Raw genomic sequence first — 21,711 nt, forward strand, 5'->3', positions numbered from 1 at the left:
TACCTCTAAGCAAGGTACATCACTACAAGATCGGTATGAAAACACCACCACAGAAATAGCATTTCTTAAAAAAATAAATCTTAATGTCATTGAAATGTGGGAATGTGAATGGGACCACCTGGTAAAAAATGACAAAAAAATACAACAGTTTATTCAAACACAGTGTCATGATCTTGTCGACCATCTGGTACCTAAAGATACTTTTCATGTGGGACGTACAGAATGTTTTAATGCGTTGTACGAATGTAGCAGCGAAGAGTTTGTGTCATATTATGATGTTACCAGTCTTTACCCCTGGGTAATGGCACGTAAGCCATTGCCTATAGGTAAACCTATAATATACAAGGGGCCTGACTTTCCACAAGTGCAAAGTATTCATGGATTAGTCAAATGTAGTATCTTACCTCCCAAAGACTTATATTTTCCAATTTTACCATATACATGTAATGAACGCCTTTTGTTTGGGTTATGTCGTACGTGTATGGAACAAAGTGACAACAATTGCATCCATAATGATGCCGAGCGTGTCCTTACTGGTACATACTGTACTCCTGAACTTCATGTAGCTTTAGATCGCGGATACAAAATTCTACAAATTATCGAGATTTGGGAATTCAAATTATCCGAATCAGAAAATAATCTGTTTAAAGATTATGTCAATTCCTTCTTAAAAATGAAACAGGAGTCTTCAGGATTTCCTAGCTGGTGCAAAACTAAACAAGATCAAGAGAAATATATTGCAGACTATTATGAACATGAATGCATTCAGTTAACGGAAAATAACATTGAATCAAATCCTGGTCTAAGATATATTTGCAAAATATTCCTCAATTCCTTGTATGGGAAATGGGGACAGCGAACAGATTTATCTCAATCTGTAATTGTAGATACTCCAGAAAAATTTTTAAGTTATCTATGGGCACCACAATATGAGGTACAAACTGTATTGCCTATTGGAGAGCGACATCTCATTGTATCATATAAAAACATTGAAAACAAAAACAAGCCATGGAAATTTTCCAATGTTGTCCTTGCAGCCTTCATCACCTCGTGGGCGCGTCTAAAACTTTACGAGTTAGTAACAGCTATAGATTCTGATCGTGTATTGTACTGCGACACTGATAGTATTATGTTTGTACAACCACGTAATGAAGAGCCTCCACTTTCTTTGGGTTCCTATTTGGGTCAGTTAACTAATGAAGTTCCTGATGGCTGGGAAATTGATGCATTTATAGGCTTAGGACCAAAAAATTATGCCTATAGAATGAAAGAAGTTCAAACAGGGAAAGTAGATTATGTATTTAAAATTAGAGGAATAACTTTAAATCATCGTACACGACAAGAAATTAACTTTGATCATTTTTATCAACTAGTTCGGGATAAAGCTGACAAAAAACAGTTACACAATCCTGGAAGAATTGTTCGTAAGCCTGGGTTTGTCATCGTATCCAAGTTTGAAACTAAAACACATCAGAAAGTTCAAAATAAAAGGCGACGATTAAATCATAACAGTATTACTGACTATAGAACATTGCCATATGGTTATCAAAGTACTAAGTGTGTTAAATGATTGGTATTCTGTGTATATGTAAATAGTAGACTGTCTAAAGGTACCATGATGTCATAACATAGTCATAATATCATCAAATATGTCCATAAGTTTTCACAAGACCTATCTGTTGGTACTTCTACGTATATATATTGTAAATATCTTATTTAAATATATCTATATATGTATATCAATATGCCAATATTGGAAATAGAATATTGTAGACTATATAAATACAATAAAGCGTTACAATTTACAATAATATGTTTTATTCCTCCAAACAAATATTGATATAATACGAAGTATCTGTATTCTATATAAGATAAAGGAAGAATACGTATGCTTCATATAAGGTTATTTATACACATTTATGTTCCTACAATAAATGACCCTAAGTTGGAAATCATGTTGCCGGCATAATGGCTTCTACAAGGTGAGCAAGCATCTTAGAAGTAAGTAAAGGTATCAATATATAACATTAGAATACTGTAGTGAAAAGATATCTATATGTAAATGGTTTATACCACAGTGAAATTCTATGTGGTTAAAATACCGCTAGAACATGTCTAACAAGTATCTGCGTACGTAAAAAATCACAATATATACATTCTAACATGGTATTCAAGGTAATCTATATACATAAGCAATCAGAATATAAGTCTACAATATAATCAGTTCATGTGTTTGCATTCACCTAGCATATCACCACAACAACATATACAGCTCTACAATACGATAAAATAAGGCTACAATCCAATATTAATACAATACAACCAATATTAATACAATACAAACACTTCAGGTGTTTGCATCCAGCCTAGTATAGCCCCTAAAGCTACGCAACCCAACAACACATGCTTAAAACACTTACATGCAAACGAAAGATAATATGTCTACAATATGATACATATATTCCTATCCCGATATCAAAAACCAATATACATACATACATACATGTACCCACTTACAAACTATTCATATATACCTGTAATTTGTCATTCGTCTAAGCTTCGTACACCATTAGACCCATACAGTATCCAAAAGATGATATTCTATGTTAAAATCTCATATCAGCTACACATACATGTACCCCCTTACAAACTATTCATATATACATGCAATTTCTTATTCGTCTAAGCTTCGTACACCATTAGACCCATACAGTATCCAAAAGATGATATTCTATGTTAAAATCCAATATCAACTACACATACATGTACCCCCTTACAAACTATTCATATATACATGCAATTTCTTATTCGTCTAAGCTTCGTACACCATTAGACCCATACAGAATCCAAAAGATGATATTCTATGTTAAAATCCAATATCAACTACACATACGTGTACCCCCTTACAAACTATTCATATACACATGCAATTTCTTATTCGTCTAAGCTTCGTACACCATTAGACCCATACAGTATCCAAAAGATGATATTCTATGTTAAAATCCAATATCAACTACTGAAAATACAATATCAATACATAAAATTCGTTTCTTACAGTTGCGCCCATTTCCTCCCATATTATCTCATACATTTATGTACAATATGTAGTGCTCTATATTACATATATCCGTAATATACCTCTAAATATACGAAAAACACTAAAAATTATTCTTTGTAACCCTTTCTTTAGTATCTCATTAATATTCATTATCATCTCATTAATATTCATAAATAATTAATTCAATAATCTAGTTTTTAAAAGGATAAAATCATTTATGCGGAAATACCTTTAAAAAATCTTGTTTGAAGACTTCTTCCAAAAAAGCACAAAAGGGAAAGTTGCCTTGCGTAAAAAATTTCATTCAGTCTTTTTCCTCTTTGAAACTCAGGTAGGAAGGGCCACCCTTTCTCTCCCTCTACGTATGTGGCAAGGTCTTAACAAAATGCGTAACAAGTCCCACGCCGATTAAAACCAACCCTTTCCTCAAAATAACAACACAGTTCCCTCATGCAATCCTATGTGCGGTCTCTCAGTATGGGGGGCAATACATTAACTTTTAAAAGTGACACGTAACATTTAACTATCTCTTTCTTAAATTCTCTTTCCTTCAAATAATAACTGCTATTTCTCCATAGGACAGTACACTTCGCCCGCCACCTCCAAAAAACCTGGAACACACACATACAAACTGGTGTCTATGTTTCTTTCGTTACTCTTCCCCATCAAAAAAAATTCTCTCCCTCCCAACATTGATCTTAGACAGTCAATGTCTTTTAACATTTGTTCTTTATCCAGATTTTCCCATGTTTCTAAAGTTATTTGACACGTTTAAAACACTCTTTTCTGGCTTCCAACAGTTAAAGTATTGTGCAACATCTATATGTCACATTAAACTGACATTTTCTTCTTTCTTTAATTGACAAAATGATGAAATTATGTGACAGCTCCATAAGAAGCATCTGTTACACATTAACTCGTTGCTATTCATTAAACAAAGGTATCATGCTGCTTAGGAATGTTTACATATTACACCAAGACTACTTTTTTATCCTTTGTTTTCCACCTTCTCCCTTTAGTTACCTCATGTTACGCCCTTCCATTCTTTCATTATGCGTGTCTTCTTTCTTTAGAATTAGTTTCTTGAATACCAAGACCAACTGTGTTCAAGATTAACGAAAAAAAAAACCTGTGTGGACATGTTCTGAAGTTTCTTCAGCTATTTCTGAGCACTTGAGGGATGAATAAGGAAGGAAGAAACAAGCTTCTTAAAGGCTTGGGGAAAAATGGTAAGTAATCAGCATAAATTGTATAAATCAACATAAAATTGTATTAAAATATATAATAAAATAGATCAGAGGAAATTTGCATCTATTTTCGTGAAAAAATCGTACTGTTGATCAATTGTTATGAGAATGAAGGAAATTTGCATCCATTTTCGTGAGATTTTCGGTCTGTACACGCCTTTTGGTACAAAATGGCTGATTTTAGGGCGATTTTCGTGAGATTTTGGGAACATGGGTAAATTTTGGTACAAAATGGCGGATTTTATGCCCATTTTCGTGAGATTTTGGGAACAAGTTCGTGAGATGTGCGTGCTATACTACTGTGTTCAGTCTATACGTACTTTCCATATGACTGTATATAAACGGTAAAAGGATCTCTTATCAGATGAACGTATATAACATATAGCTGAGGTATGTGACATCTTGCAGCAACATGATGTAACATCTTATCGTGAAAATGGTAGTATGTATGTAGCATTTGGGTAACGTATGTTCCCTACAGATTTCCCTAGTAAACTTATGGATTCCGCATATTTTTACAATATATTGCTGTCCAAATAACGGGCTTTTCTTAAGGGGCAGACTACTAAATATTTTTGAAAAACTAATAATTTTTCTTTTGCCCGTTTTTCGCAAGTGGAAAGGGTAATAAAATGTAACTTACCACAATAATAGATAATGTTATTCTACACTCGAAAATACGAATCAGAAGAATTTTCAGTGTTGCCATCCATAGAAATTACAGTGTGACCAGAATTTGAATTACTCAAAAATCTAGGTAAAGGCAGCGACTAGAAAATGAACTCAACGGTAATTGAGGACTTATCATGCTGTCTATATTTCTTGTTTACTACTTTTTAAATAATGCTTATATTTATTTTGTAATAACTTATTTATTATATAATAATTTATGTAAGGTTTATAAAATAAATAGAAATATTATTTAAAAAATAGTAAACAAGGAACATAGACAGCGTGATAAGTCATCAATTACCGTTGAGTTCATTTTTCTAGTCGCTGCCTTTACCTAGATTTTTGAGTAATTCAAATTCTGGTCACACTGTAATTTCTATGGATGGCAACACTGAAAATTCTTCTGATTCCTATTTTCGAATGTAGAATAACATTATCTATTATTGTGGTAAGTTGCATTTTATTACCTCTTTCCACTTACGAAAAATGGGCAAAAGAAAAATTATTAGCTTTTGAAAAAAAATATTTAGTAATCTGCAGCCTTAATGTAATTGTTCTCGTTGTCAAACAAAAATAAATACCTTGTTTACTAAAAACGTTCATTGTTGTATAAATGATTATGTGGTTGGCTGTTGAACGTTTATGTATAGGATTAAAGTACAGGATGGATACTAGTAGATCAAAATCAAACATTAGTTTGCATCTGACATCTTCAAAGCACATGAATTTAGTTGATCTAGAAATCGTTTTGACCTTGGACTTTAATCAAGCTGTAACTGAGTATGAGCAAAAGCCTCTTGTTAACTTCTGGTAATGAAAAGATAGTAAGGCGATATAATGATAGCGATTTGTTTAACTTTTTGTGCCAGTTTCATTTGTTGACGCCAAGAACTACTCAACAGCTTAGTGGAGAAGTATTATACACTCAATAGTTTTTATTGCAGCTATTGTAAACAAGCTGCTACTGATATCGTCTAGTACTCCTCAAGGAAAGTGAAGTGTTATTTAGTGTTTTTTGTGCAGATTGATCTATTTGTAAGTATTGCTTTTTTTGAATCAAAAGATCCAATATATTTCACAAAAAAAATTCTTGTACGCCTTATATCTGGAGAACTACATACGGTGCAGCCAAACATAAACTATCAGTTAACTCAGTATGATGTGCTTATTGCGTAAAAAATAGGGAAACTCGATTTAGGGACCGTTCAAAAATTTTGTGGATACTGATCCAAAAACTAATTATTGGCCAAGATTGCAATCTTATGATGCATTTTTTATCATTCCTAAAATTCTTGGCCAAGATTGCAGTCTCTTGATCCATTTTTTAAAATCGCTCCTAAAATTATTGTTTAACACGTTAAGGACCAAGCATATAGAGTATATATATTTTTTTAAAAAAGTTAGAAATTTCTTTCAAATTCCTTACGTATTCACGATAAGCATTTGCAGTTTGACAGAATTTATAAGAACCAAGATGAAGCGGGGGCATGAGGGGCCTGTCCTCAAGCATCACCAGAACAAAATTAAATTTATAATTAATACATGAGAGAGCACTTTAAACGGGCAAAATATATTTTCACATTGAGGTGAAACGTAACTTTATTTTCGAAGAACATATGGCTCTTTCACTCTTCTTTAAGCATATTAAATATATAAAAGACCTAAAAACGCAGTACATTTTATGAAATCGTAACTTAAGTAGACTGTCCTCATTTCAGGACAGAGGGATCAAACGGGTTAACTGAAACGTCTAAAGAGCATAAGATAGCGAACGCATGTGTAATAATAATAATAATAATAATAAAGGTACGGGCCACTGCACTGAACTTGCTGGCTCCAATTTCTTAAACAAAATCATGTTATGCTGCAGTTATTACGGACCCAATTATTTGGAAAAATTCATCTCTACCAAGAGTGAAGTGCCACTTATAGGTGTTTACATGAGAAGTGATTTATCGATCATTATATGTTTTTTAATGAAATATTTATTTATGAAATACGATCAAAAAATAAATTTTTCAACGAACTTAAAAAGTTCGTTACTGAATTATCTATGTCTGTGTGTGTGTGTGTTTTTTTTTTTTTTTTTTATTTTCGACTTTTTCAATTTTGAGCTCTTCATTCGATAGAGCATCAAAAGCTATCTCAAAGAAGTGACAGAATTTTTCGCGTCACTAACCGTTCCTGAGATGACCTATTGCCCAAAAACGTTCGGATTTCGGTAGATTTAAGGAGCCATATCTCGGGAATCGTAAGTCATAGAGAGTGTTGGTCAATACCTAATAGGATGGTGAACATTTTATTACCAAATAGCAACCGGTGGACACTGTCAAACTGGCCACTGTTTCCGAGATATTGACCAGAAAAGTCATATCTCGGGAACCGTAAATCATAGAGAGATTATATTTTCGTATTTTTCAATTTTGAGCCGTCCATTTTGAGGATGTGTCTTCGTAAAACAATATATCGTACAACGTTTTAACAGAACTCTTAAACAAAACATGTGGAGAAAAAAATTAGTACTCAAGGAAATTATAAATGGATAGATGTATAACAAGAATTGTTTAATGAGTTGAATAATAAAGCATATAGAACAATTGGTATGTATTCTGTAGAAGTTAACAGGTTGACTGCCAAGGTGATTTGAGGGTACTGCTCCCAGGAGGCCATAAATTTCTTCTTACCTTTGGGTCAATTACGGATAGTCATGTCACATCATTGTCGCGATATTTTGCTTCTCCCGAAAATGTACCAATGGGAGCCGAACACCATATGTCATGCTCATGGTCTCACAGTAATTTGTGACAATGAGCATTATATATGATGCTCAAGAACCTGAATAGGTTAGTAATTTGTGATATCGAGCATGAGCATCATATACGGTGCTCATGGCCCCACAGAAAAATAAGGCGAGCACCACATATGATGCTCGTGGCAGTCTACCTGTTAATAAGAAAAAAATATTCTTAAGTTCGTTCTGGCAATGCTCTTGGAGCATTCTCAACATTTAAAAAAAAAATCGCCCCTAAGAATCCTAATGAATAATTATTTATCTCGTATTGTAGTGTTAATATGGAATTGAACGCTTATGAGGACGGATCTCTTTTTTAACTTTGGTTAAGCCACCAGAGATTAATCACGTGAGATGGTGAGACGTGGATATTCATTGGAACTATTTGTGGAACTATTCATTGGAGGTCGTACTTTCCCTATAGCAAAAGACATACTTCCCTGTTCAATCATTGTGAAATAGCGATCCCGCCAAAATGGAAGAAATCATTGAGTTTTACGTCCGACGGTTTTACCGGCTAGATTAAAGGAGACGGTGTGGATGACAAATGAATGAAATGGTGGAATGAAGAAAGTAGGAGGAAATGGGAGAACCCTGAGAAAATCCACGCACACAGTGTCTGCCCACCACAAAGTTCACTTGAAGTGAGCTGGGATGAAACCAGGGACCCCACGCACCAGAGGTGAACGCTCTAGCATTGAGCCACCGCGCGCGATCCCGGCAAGTGTGAACTACCTTATGCAAATCAATTTCTCCAGGCAGCTGCGGAGTTCCGTGAAGTTATAACATCAAACAATGCAGAATCCATATTCTTCTCTCACTTACCACATCATTCAGCACTCGTAAGGTTGTCTTCCGCCACAGATTCCAACCCGTTTCGTTGCGTGTAGGTTGGTAAGTCTTTCTTTAAATTCTTTGTAGCCAGGGCCGGCCCTAGGCAATTTGCCGCCCCATACAATGGCATCATTTCCCATTCCCCTTTCTCCAGAAAGAACAAATTTTAAAAACCACGATTTTAAGTATAATACCCCATCATGAACAACGGAGAGGGAAAGTGCACTCTCACTCAGAAAGGCATAAACATTACAAATACAATCTTGTATCGTATCTCTCTATTTTTTCTTTAAATAATAATCCATTATGTTAGTGAAAGATAAAACAAATACAACTTCAGACAAAAGATGGTAATCGTTTTTTATAGAAGTCAATATCGAACTTCAATCTCCATATATCAATTTGCAATTCCAGTGCAACTAACTCTTTCATCCTCATTTCTTGATATTCCTTCTACACCTGTTAAAAATTAAAATAAAACTGGTTTCCACCTTCAATGATAAGAAAGTTGTTTGCGACAGAGACAAAATTAGTTTTCATATCAAAACGGTGATAAGTAAGTAAATGGAACAGGTGTTCGCTACTGTTCGAGAATTGTGTTCTTGTATTTGACAACAGTCAAGCAATTCATGTTGGGATTTGTTTAACCATTTGCTTTAGTACTGTCCATGTGGCCTTAAACTAATGCGACCTAAACAGGAATGTAGTATTCAAATAGGTCCGCTTAATAAATTTAGTTACAATCATCATCAAGTCTGTTTCCGGCAAGAAATATTTATTTTAAATAATATAGTTATGACAGATTTTGCCCCCCCCCCTTGTGCAAATGCACGTAGCCGGCCCTGTCTATAGCCCTTGTGCACGCAGCAACCACTTACAAAAGTTCCCCTCATATTAATGAATCATTTGACAATGACTCGAGTTTTAAATAAATGTTCCAGTATAATTGCAGCATAACGCAATTTACTTTAAGAAAATCGAACTACATGCCAGAAAATTGAGTGCACTGTCCTGTAGCTTTCATTTAACGTTGTTTTCTAATTACCATTATTCTCTGCTGTAAGGGAACTTACACACATATAGAATAGGTACCACATATAAAACCATTAGCTATTACTTCATGCTAGTCAATATTGTCGTTTCTGAACCAAAAAAAAAAAAAAAAAAACTCGTAATGAATGTAATGTCTATTTTTTTTTTTTTTTTTCACTGTCTTTCATTCCCATCCAGAGATGGGCGGATGATATAATAATTAATAATTATTATATGTTGAATCTAAGACTTCGGGTTACGTGGTAAATATCATTCTTAATTGAAAGCTTTCTAACTGTCTATATTTAACAAATTTATTCGTTCATGTCTACTTTTTCTCTCCAACTATTCTAAACTTTGCGTTCCATGTTTCTGTGCAATTATTCGAGTACATTCTTACACACAATAGTCTCGTAGGCAGTGTCATCTATTAGACCAGGACGCAAAAATTTCAAAGTCAGACGCACTCGCCAATCCAAGATGATGATCGTCAGTATCTCTCACGTACAAATTATGAGAATTCTCCCCTCCCCCATGGTATTTCGTTCTACAAAGAAAAAAAATTACATCTCTTTCGATGACGCGGCAGAAGGCAAACCATTTGATTTTGGTGGGAAGGTATGGGCGAAATATAACGTTGTGAAAAATTCAATTTCCGTGTCTGTTGTGAAGACTTTATATTCCGTGTTTTCTGTCAGTCAGTCACAATTAATTATTTTCATGCGAAACAGAAGCTGTGGAGCCCTATGAGTTTAGGTAGAAACCATTCCTACAGCAGTGGTGTCCATCTTCCCCTTATGTCCATGACGCACCCCTCCCCAATTGTCTATCCGTAGGTGTTCGTCCATGAAAAAAATATTCTTTTCGATTAATTTTTACACCCCCTCAAACATATTTATAAAGATTTTAACCCCCCCAAATATTTCAATCACGCAGTTTGCGTCATAGCTCCCCTCTGTGGGCACCCCTGCCTACTGAACACTGGTCGCCAGCACTAAATTTCCGGGAATTTTGCGCCCTGTGTTAGACTGACTGTTTACTATTAGGGGCTATGTTTAGATAAAGGGAGCGAGAAGTAAGTAAACAATAGAAGATTTGAAGGAGAAATGAGTTGAAGTAAGGGAAACGTAATTGATTTGTGTGTCATTTAAGAATGGAATCGTAGTAGACCTATATGTTGTAGAAATGAGGAATGCGAAATGCTGTAGAGATTACATGTACTTGCCGGAGGCGCACACAAGTGAATATGAATACAATGATGCAAGTAGTTAGCCGTAAGCTAACCTAACCTAATTTAACCTAATATTTACAGAAATAAGCGAAATTACAACCTTTTTTTTTTTTTTTTTTTTTTTTTGAAAATTATGCTGCCACCCTACAAGTAGACATAGGTCCTATTAGGAATTAGCGTCACGCACTGGAACGTTGGATGTTCATTGTAAGGAATTCTAATTGTTTCCAGTTTGTTTATACAACCAATGTTACAAATATCTTAAAGAAGTTAGTATAACATTCTAACATATCGTAAAATAGATTGGCATATTTCTGCTTGATAATTAAAATACTAATAAAAATGTGCGGTTAATTTTGCATTATCTACAAATTGGGGGCTGCGGTGGCTCAGTGGTAGGGCATTCACCTCTGGTGCATGGAGTCCTTGGCTCGTTACTAACAGGTCCAAAGTATATTCTTTATAACTTCGGTGCTACATGAAGAAGTGAAGCACAAACTCTCAGCTCAAACACAATGAGCAAAGTTCTAAACAATACTGCTTTCTATAAATAAAATGTTAAATAGTTCCAACCGAGAAGTTGATGAGAGATTCTTCGTTATATGATATTTCTAGTTCCTGTACTCAACAGTGAGTGTTAGACAAGACGCCTTCAATAGAAACAGATATACCTACGTTTTTCAAGATGCAGTAGGACTCTTCCACACTGACAGAGAGAGAGAGAGAGAGAGAGAGAGAGAGAGAAGAAAAAGCTGATTTGTAGTCTAGAAAATCCAGAGAGGCTTAATTTAACAGGATTCTCTATCGCACAACAGATTTTCTGTACTAGGCTAGGTATAGGCTTGTTGCTTATGTAGGACCAATTTGTACAGTCACAAATAGACGGAAATCATATGTGTTTTCCATCTGGACGTGCAGGATACAGAAAATCTATATAGAATTCTGTGATAAACATTATCTTTTTGTGATTTCCCTTTTGGTTGGAGGAAAAGAACTGAGAACAAGCAGCATCTAGAAAATTTGTATGGAACATTCTCACAATGGAGTACGTACGTATGCACTGTATAGACTGGCCTGGCTTCAACGCAGTACAGAAACTCTGCTTCACAACACAGATTGCCCTAGCAGAACAGCGCCAGGAAGGCACTTGTACACAAATGTGTCCGAACTCATGAGGTCGGCGCTTATGAGTTCGAAACTCACGTTCACTCGACCTCACCCTCACGAAGTGAGCGTGAGGTTGAGCAAGCGTGAGTTTCAAATCATGTTGTGAGTCTGAAGTCTAATGCGCATGATATTGGTTTGGCAGTGTGAGCATGAGGACAAGTGTGTGTGTGTGATATGAAAAGAATGTTGTGAGTGTGAGGTCGAGTAAGCATGAGGTTGAAATGATATCGTGAGCGAATGTTTGAATGGGGTTAGTCCAAAGTGGACACCTTTGTGAAGGCGGAATCAACAGATTCTATGTATGTTCGATTTTTATTTCCTTCCAATAGAAACATACGTTTTTTCGAGACGAAACAGAGTTCTTTTAACAGAAATAAATACATTTTCAAGACATTCACAACACTTTTTTTTTGTTTCTTTTAAAAAACGGTACTGTGAACTAATGAGCGAACCATGCATTTGTACGTGTACCATCTTGTGCTGATTAGTGTAACAACAGGAAGTCCTGCAGTTTAGTTAACATTAAGGCACTACTACGATATTATCTGTTATAGTTTTTGTCTTTTATAATATCAGAAATTCAGACAGCTTCAGATTATGGTACTTACAATCACAAGCAGGGCCAAATCCATTCCAACTTGTGGGAAGGGCAAGGTGTCTAAAATAAATAAAAATCCATACAATAAAGGTTTGAGAATTAACAAAATTTTACTTTTATTCCATGTAAAATTGATAAGTGTGGGGAATAGCAACAGTGGAGACTCTAGAAGGTAAAAACTAAGGGGGCAGCCACAACCCAGACTATGGTAGGTACGTATATCTTGAGTTTAATATAAACTTTCAAAAAAATATAAATAATACCTAAAATTATTTTTGTCACTCAAAAATTTGGCCCTCCGACCCTTGGCTAGGCCCGTCACTGTTTTGCAACCAATGTCTCCACTTAGTGAACACGGTGTTGCCTAGAACTATAGAATTACACGATATGGTATATTATCGTGTTTTAATATAGGGCCCTATTATTATGTTTTAATGAAGACTGCTATTGAGACATGTAACGTTATTTCTTCGTTACCTTCCCTGATTCAAATATATTCTGAATACTCATAAAGTCCAATAGATTAGAAATTAATTGCACCACAGTTATGCACTTTTAGATTATATATATATATATATATATATATATATATATATATATATATATATATATATATATATATACCTTATATATTTTCCACATATACCTTATTTTGCCGTATTAAAATAATACACATGCAATTATAACAATATGGTTCTTCGTTCTATATATTTCTACATTACCATATCAACCAGGTAAAGAAGTTGTCATAGAAAAGAAAACAAGAACAATCTCGATATAATATAAATATTTAAATTATGTCTTTATATATACTTTCTTCTGCTTCTTCTTAGTAGCTTGTGCCCTTTAAATAACACTTTTGCCCATAAATAGAAACAATATTTAGAAATACATAGAAAATATACACTATCGTTGTAGGGAAGTAAGCTAAGTTAGGTGAAAGTTACATATAGAAATGAAATGAAATCTTTCACTTTATGTCCCACGATTATGCCCTTTAGACTAAGGGTGACAGTTGAGTAACGCAAGTGAATGATGATTTAGGAATTTAGTAGAATGAGAATGCGGGAGGAAAGGGAGTATCCTAAGAAAACCTACAAACCCGAGGAAGTTAGCAATTTGCATGTAAATTAGCAGTTTGATATAAAGTGAAAGTTTCAACCGGAACTTGTGAGGTCTCTTTGTAATCCAGCTCTTGAGGGACATAAGTAATGAAACGGAGATGATCCACATACTGTGACGATTGATCTTCCATAATAGTATGTGCACCCGGAAGTCATCATGTCCTTTATATAACCTTAGTGTTGTAGTCTAAACATAGCTTATATGTTGTTGCGGAAAGATTATCAGGGTGTCTACTACAATTTCAAAATAAAATTTCGTGACTTTTTTGTGACGATTTCTTAAAATTTCCTACATTTAAAAACAATAACAATACCTACATTCTTTAACACTTTACCTTATCTCTACTTTCAAAGGCTGTTCTCTGGAGCGATAAAAATTTGGTGTCTTCTCACATCATTTTCAGTGTGTTCACTGTATATAGTCTCTTTTGTTCGGTAACTAACCAACAGCAAACGCTGACATATCCAATAATCTTAAAATTATGTATTTAAATACACATTATGTACATATATTGACAAATAATTAATAATCCTTTAAAAATATCACACTGATTGTAAACAGTTGTACTGATGGATTCTCTCTCTCTAACGAGGGAACCTATCCAAGTGTAACTCTGACTTCGAGTCGAGACTATGACCGTTGGATACCTTGTCCCAAAAGAACATAGCACGAAAAGTGATACATCCCCGATCGCAACCGTTGCAGAGATATAAGCGTGAAAAGTTAGAAATTGAGCTCCATACTATACATTACAAAGTCAGATTCCGGGTCAGATTTTTCGAAAACGGTCGGGTAAGGAAATTCAGCGAGTACGTATCAAAATAGTGTAGGGAGCCCAGCACCTTTTGAATGAAAAATTTGTGTCCCCGGGGCACTCGCAGGGTCCCAGGCGGGGTTCAACTCAAAATTTGCAAATGGAACCTGGGGTCAAGTAGCATACTGTATGAAAGCTATTGTTAAATAAAAGAAGATACAACAAATCTCAACTCTCTACGATAACCCTGTGCCAACGGGCAACTGGTCAAAATGTCAATACAACCTACATCAGAAAATCTATGGCCACGCTTCTAAATCCGTTAAGATGCGACAATAACAAAACAGAAAAACACGTTTAAAAGTACAAGGTATTGAAGAAAAGCAAATTGCTGCAGTCTTTCACACAGCCACGCAACGGACCTTATCCAAGTATAAGTGTGACTTCGAATGACCAATGGACCATAGTATAACCATGACCATTGGATTTCGCGTCCTAGAAGAGAAAGATTACATTGCCAATCGCAACCGCCGTGGAGGGTGAGAAGGTCAAAAGACAACGGTATATGCTTCGGGCATCGGGACCCCAGATTCACAGATTGCACCGTGAAATTTCTATCGGAGGATTTGCTGAACAAGAAACATGATGGTAAAGACGAATAGGAGTGACCATGAAACTGTGAGGCAACTTGGAGAGGAGTGGGGTTGGAAAAACCTGGAATAACGGTACAGATATAAAATATATTGGAGGGTGCTTTTGAGAGAGAGACTCTGCAGCAATTTGCTTTACGTCAATACCTTGCACTTTTAAACGTGTTTTTTTCTGTTTTGTTATTGTCGCAACTTAACAGATTTAGAAGCGTGACCACAGATTTTCTGATGTAGGTTGTATTGACGTTTTGACCAGTTGCCCGTTGGCACAGGGTTATCGTAGAGAGTTGAGAATTGTTCTATCTTCTTTTATTTAACAATAGCTTTCATACAATATGCTACTTGACCTCCGGTTCCATTTGCAAATTTTGAGTTGGACCCCGCCTGGGACCCTGCGAGTGCCCCAGGGACACAAATTTTTCATTTAAAAGGTGCTGGGCTCCCCACACTAATTTGATATGTATTTGCTGAGTTTCCTTACCCGACCGTTTTCGAAAAATCTGACCCGGAATCTGACTTCGTAATGTATAGTATGGAGCTCAATTTCTAACTTTTCACGCTTATATCTTCGCAACGGTTGCGATCGAGGATGTATCCCTTTTCGTGTTATGTTCGTTTGGGACAAGGTATCCAACGGCCATAGTCTCGACTCGAAGTCAGAGTTACACTTGGATAGTTTCTCTCGTAAGTTGCCTAATATTGTTTTACCCTTTCTTGAGCTTTCTCGATCATCTTTTTGCGGCAGTTGAATAAACTGGTTAGATGTATAGGTGGTTTCGAGATGCAATTTGTATCGCCACTGCTCAATGATGCCAGTTGAAGGACAATCTCAAGAATAAATTAGGTCAAATTTTCATGCATTCGATAGAAGCGTGCTTTGCTTGCGATTTGGTAGTGTCTAAAGCCGACCAAAGACATTTTTGGTGGTGAACTCTAACCTTTTATACAACAAAAGTTTCCAATTTCTACTTGTATTTGTACGGATAAAAAAAATCGTGACCCAAAAGCTAAATTTCATGACTTTTTCTTGACTTACATGACCATTTTCTAATTTCGTGACTTTATCGTGACTTTCGTGGCCGATAGACACCTGATTATGATCATTTCTAGATGAAATTAAGAGAAACAGTCAAAAATATTTCTTTGATAACAGATGAGACGAGTCATTTACAAAACTTAAGAGACGAGACGAGAAAACCTTATTTATCGTCTCGTCTCGTCTCGTCGAGAATACTAATGTCTACAAAATCATAGATGCGTGAACTTAGCTGATCGACTTGAAACACAAACGATGGGATGAGTGTCATTGGTTAGTGCTTCGTTTGTGCACGAAACCCCATCGTTTGTGCTTTATTTTTTCCGGAGATATAAGCTGACAATAGGTAGGGGCCAAGTTGACGCTGGCCCCCTATCAGGTTTTCGCTCATATCTATGAAACTAATAAAGCACAAACGATGGGGTCTCGTGCATAATCGAGCACAAATGATCCACTAACGAATGGTACTAATTCCATCGTTTGTGCTTCACGTGTGCGAGAAATGCAAACACTTTATTTCAAAAGAAATAGCAAAAAATTACATTCAGGTTTTTGGCTTATAACTCAGGAACTATTGAAGCATAAGCGATGGGGTTTCATGAACAAACGAGCACAAACGATGCACTAACTAAGGGCACTAATTTCATCGTTTATGCTTGGAGTCGGGGGATCAGCGTGAACTTGGACCCCTTACCAGTTTTTCGCTTATGTCTCCGGAACTAATGAAGTACAAACGGTGGGGTTTTGAGCACAAACTATGCACTAACTAATAACACTATTCCTATTGTTTGTGCTCCAAGCCCTCACACCTCGAAATCATTGCAATTGATACTTCTTTTCGTTTACATGCTAACACTTCTCTGTCGCAATGCCAGGTTTCCTCTCTGCTACTTGTTCTCTTCGTTTGGTTTACAGAGAAGGTGTGCATCACGTTGTGACGTCAAAGAGCAATCAATTCAAAGGGATTGCTTCACTTACATGATCGAAAAGAACATTTTCTTATTATCATGCCAGAACCTTAATTAAAAACTGGATTTAAAACAATTACAAAGTTGTAGTCAGGCGTATGATATACAAAAATTCAAAGTTAAACAAACAGACTGTTATAAGCCGGCAAACTGATAACGTCCACAACAAAATGTTTACTCAAAATCATTGGCGTATTTTAGATTGTATGTTTATCACAAGAAGGGTCATAAGGTACTCGTTATCACTATAGAATGACTTTTTCAAAGAACTGATAAAAATAAGATTAAATGTAATATGTAACATATGTAATTAAATAAACAGGAACAATGGATGCCAAGTTTTTTTTGTATGTTTATGTATATACAAACACGTACACAAAACCATAAGATAGATATAATTCATGGAAATAAACTAAGAAACACTTTAAACTGAGGAACCACAATTCAAGGAATGCTTAAATAAACTTACAGTAACCATGATAAGCAGATCAGATGGATAGAATATTGTAAGGTGTTAAATTTATTTTAACACAAACATTGTAGCTAACAGTAAGAAAGGATACTATTCGCGCTCATCATAGCTGGAAACCAAGTAAGTGCATAGATTAGTTTCTCTTCATTTAGATTTTTAATAATTAACTCACTATGGTAGGATCGTTTAAACGTAATCGTAAAACCGGAGACCCCCTTTTATTTACGGGGCTGAGTTCTTATTATTTTAGTGCAGGTTTATGATAGTTCACCATAAAAGAAGGTAATTCTATAGTTTAAAAAAAGCGAGTACATACAGGGTGGCCACAAAGTCCTGTTACCTCTGAAAATAAGTAACATAAACCAATAAATATACGTAAATAACTACATGGAAGGAACCGAATGATATGAACAAAAATTCTTTCGGGAAGTTTTATCAAGATAGGAGACATTAAGTGTCCAAAGGATCAGTCTGTCGACCGTCATTCTCATGATAAAGAATAATACGCCGCCATGTTGTTCTGTGAGACATTTTATGAAGCATTACAAGTGTAACTTGAATGAAAGCTTGTTTCACAGCTTCTGACAGTTCGGCAGTGGTATCGTAATGGTTTTGTGCAACAATGCCCTTTATGAACTCCCATAGTTCTTAGGAAACCGAACTCGGGTTTTGAAAATTTTCAAAAACCGGTTTTTCGCATAAGCCGGTTTAAGTTTTCCCCAAACCGGTCCGGTTTTTGCCGAAACCGATTATCGGTTTTCTCCAAAACCGGTTCGGTTTTTCGCCGGATCAGGTTCGGTTTTCTTCAAAACGATTCTGGTTTTCTCCACAATCGGTTTCGGTTTTCTCCAAAACTGGTTTCAGTTTTTCCAAACCTGGTACTATTTCTGACCTGAATAGTGCTTCGTTGTTCTCCGGAAACCGATTCCGTTTCCACAGAAATAGTTTTATGTGTTTTCTTAAACAATTTTCACCGAAACCAGTTTCGGTGAAACCCTGAACGTTTTTTTTTAGAAAACCGATCCGATTTTTGAGAAAACCGAAACGGGTTTCGGTGAAAAGCAATCGGTTTTTGGTGAAAACCGAATCTGTTTTTGAAAAAAACTAAAACCGGTTTCGGTGAAAAAACGAACAATTTTTGGAGAAAACCAAAATTTCGGTTTTTCGGATTTCGGTTTTCTACAAACCGGTGTCCCTTTTTTAAAAATAAAAACCGGGTTTTCCTATGCCTAATAAGAACTCATGTCGGTTTGTAACCTACATTGAGGTACTTATAAATATGAAATACAAGCACTAACATACCACACTCCAAAAGCTTAACTTAACCTAATCTAACCTAACATACCATCCCTTTATTATACCTTAGCAGACTTTGATTTAACCTACACTATTGTATTTTATTTTATTCAACTTTACCTTAGCACATGTTGGTGCGTGATTTTTTGCATAAGAATGTGTTTTCATTCTATGCCAGTTTGTATACATATTATGAATCTGTACGCAATTATTTGGGCAAACACCAGCAAAATATAACACTTCACACGTTCTTACGAAATCATTTCGAGCACTTCAACAGCCACAAACGTACAACTTAGAGTTCACTTTGCATTAATGCAAAATTTTATTTAAATAATCACTTTAAACCTTAAATTTTCTTTTCAGAAACATAATGCCTGCATCCAATCAAATTCTATTGTTTCAATTGAACTCACGAATTGCTGCTAGCGTTTTTAGACAAGTGATTCGTCAACAGTCAACTGTAAGTGCTCCGGCCGTCAATCAAACTTCTGAAGTCATAGGAACAGCTGAAGAATGGGAGAGCGCTAGACCTTTCGAGGAGATACCAGGTCCCAAACCTTTGCCTATAATAGGATCCATTCATAAATTTCTTCCTAAAATTGGTAAGTAAACTTCTATATGTTTATAAAGGTAGTACCGTTCCCGCCTCGGCTTCGGAGAAAATGTCCCTTCGTTCCAACATTTCTCTGTCGGGACTTCAAAATGTTCCAACCTTTTATGTTTACTGATGAATTTAGTGATTGATAACTATCCCCACTATTACACAAATGCTTGAAAACAAGAGTGAAATCTCGTAACGAAATCTCACAAACAAGTTCGTAAGATATACCTACACATAGGCACTGCCCGATTTACGTTTGATGAGGCCCTAAGCTATTCAAAAGGTCCCTTTATATGTCAAACTTTAGGGGCCCTTTATACGTCAGGCTTTCTTTCTCAGCGAAAAATGTGGCCGTTTTCTATGTTTGAATACATGCTATATGGTAATTTATGGTCCTAATGGGTAACTAAATGGAAAGAAGGGCCCATTAAAAGCTGGGCTGGGAACCGGAAATGAAATGAAATCTTTGAGTTTTACGTCCCACAGTTATGCCGGTTAGGCTAAAGGAGACGGTGATTATGAGAAATGAATGAAATGGTGGAATGAAGAAAGTGGGAGGAAACGGGATAACCCCGAGAAAACCCACGCACACGGTGTTTGTCCACCACAAAGTTCACTTGGCGGGAGCAGGGTTTGAACCCGGGACCCCATGCACCAGAGGTGAACGCTCTAACACTGAGCCCCCGCGGCCCCCGCTGGGAAACGGGTAACGTACTCCATTATAAGCGGGCTGGATAACAAGGGCTCATTACAAGTGTGACTGAGAAATAGACCCCTATTACTTGCTTCATAAAAGCCTAGCACATAATCATATAAAGCACCATTGTTGCACGTCCGTTTTATCTTATTTGCTTTTTCTTGATATTTGGAAACTACATTACAATACGTTTCTTCTTTAAATTGTTTAGAGCCCCCAAGTGAGTGGAGCCCTAAGCCATAGCTTGTTTAGCTTATACGTAAATCCGGCACTGCACATAGTTTACATACTATTTAAATTGCCCATTGTTTTTATTATATATTACGATATAGGGTCCTGTCTCACTTCCCTTTTATTACGTAATTAGATAAATATGATTCGCTCTCCACTTAGGCCTATATTAGGTACCTTATTACACAAAAAGGCCAACTGGTATATTGCTTTCCCCCATATATATATTGATACAAAGTAAGGTATTATATTTAATTCGGGCACTAGAATGCAGTATTACTTCCATTTTTACTCTCACTTTTGAAGGGAGGAAGAAAAATTAGCAGGGGAAAGGGTAAATTTCGCAAAATGATGAGGAGTTAAAAATGTTTTATCGTCATACCAACATGCATATGGTTCTTAACTTCTGTATGTAAAAGTGCTGAAACAGACAATACACAATGTTGGCTAAATACGGGCTTGATTCATTCGTTCGTGCTGTTGATTTTGATTTTTTTTTTTTTTTTTTTGACAGACGTCTGTTATGTTGACAGTGCTGTGGAATTTACAAAATTTTATGTATATTATCAGTAATGCGTAGCACTATTTGTGGTTTTCTAGGGCTAACCATTTTTTGTATTTCAGGGTCTAAAGTACGGAGTGTCAAGTTAGAAAGAAAGATCATCTCCAAACTGTTATCCTAAAAGAATGCAAGAAAAAATTTAGTGCCGCAAAGACTAATCTGTGTAGTGTATAGATAGGACGCTATTGCTGAAAAGAACACTCAGAAATGGTGTGATAGATTCCGAAGTGGTAATTTTGGCCTGAGCAATGCCCCATTATCCAATAGCCTATGCCACTTTGATCAGAACCATTTGAATGATTTATACGCGTGATTCAAGTTAAAGCACCCGGGAATAGGCCATGGAGACGGGCAGTGAATAGGCGACTGTTTTGCGACAAGTTCAACATGTGGGAAAGGCTTAAAAACTTTCCTGGGAGCCTCATTTACTCAGTGCAGAAAAACAGCAATCAACGTGTTGCCTTAGCCTATGGGGGCCCTTGCTTATCCACCATCGTGAATTCTGTTGTCAATATCAGCCATTACTCTTGAGTAAAACAATGAACAAATGAAAGAAAGAAAACAAAATATCAAAGAGAGAAACAACGTTCCGAAAGAAATGTATGAAGAACAAAGCTTTTGTTGTATCATTCGGTTCAGTATAAGGTGATAGCACAAAGGTGTATTAAAGTCACTGCATTTCTGAC

General features: G+C 35.9%; 1 protein-coding gene across 2 annotated transcripts in view; it reads left to right on the forward strand.

Moving 5' to 3' along the window:
• Positions 1-5,788: 5,788 nt before the first annotated feature.
• LOC145669653 (putative cytochrome P450 49a1) overlaps positions 5,789-21,711 on the forward strand; it is a 117,189-nt gene continuing 101,266 nt past the window's right edge. The window contains exons 1-2 of one of the 2 annotated variants that reach the window (XM_081737903.1): positions 5,789-6,012; positions 19,298-19,536. In XM_081737903.1, coding sequence (XP_081594029.1) covers positions 19,305-19,536 — 232 coding nt within the window. In that variant the 5' untranslated portion in view covers positions 5,789-6,012; positions 19,298-19,304. Of the gene's footprint in view, positions 6,013-17,616; positions 17,756-19,297; positions 19,537-21,711 lie in introns of those variants that run through there. The other variant, XM_081737904.1, reaches the window with a different exon arrangement.

The sequence above is a fragment of the Thermobia domestica genome, chromosome 14, assembly GCF_964235325.1.
Source record: "Thermobia domestica chromosome 14, izTheDome1.hap1.1, whole genome shotgun sequence".
In the NCBI taxonomy this organism is placed as follows: Eukaryota; Metazoa; Arthropoda; class Insecta; order Zygentoma; family Lepismatidae; genus Thermobia; species Thermobia domestica.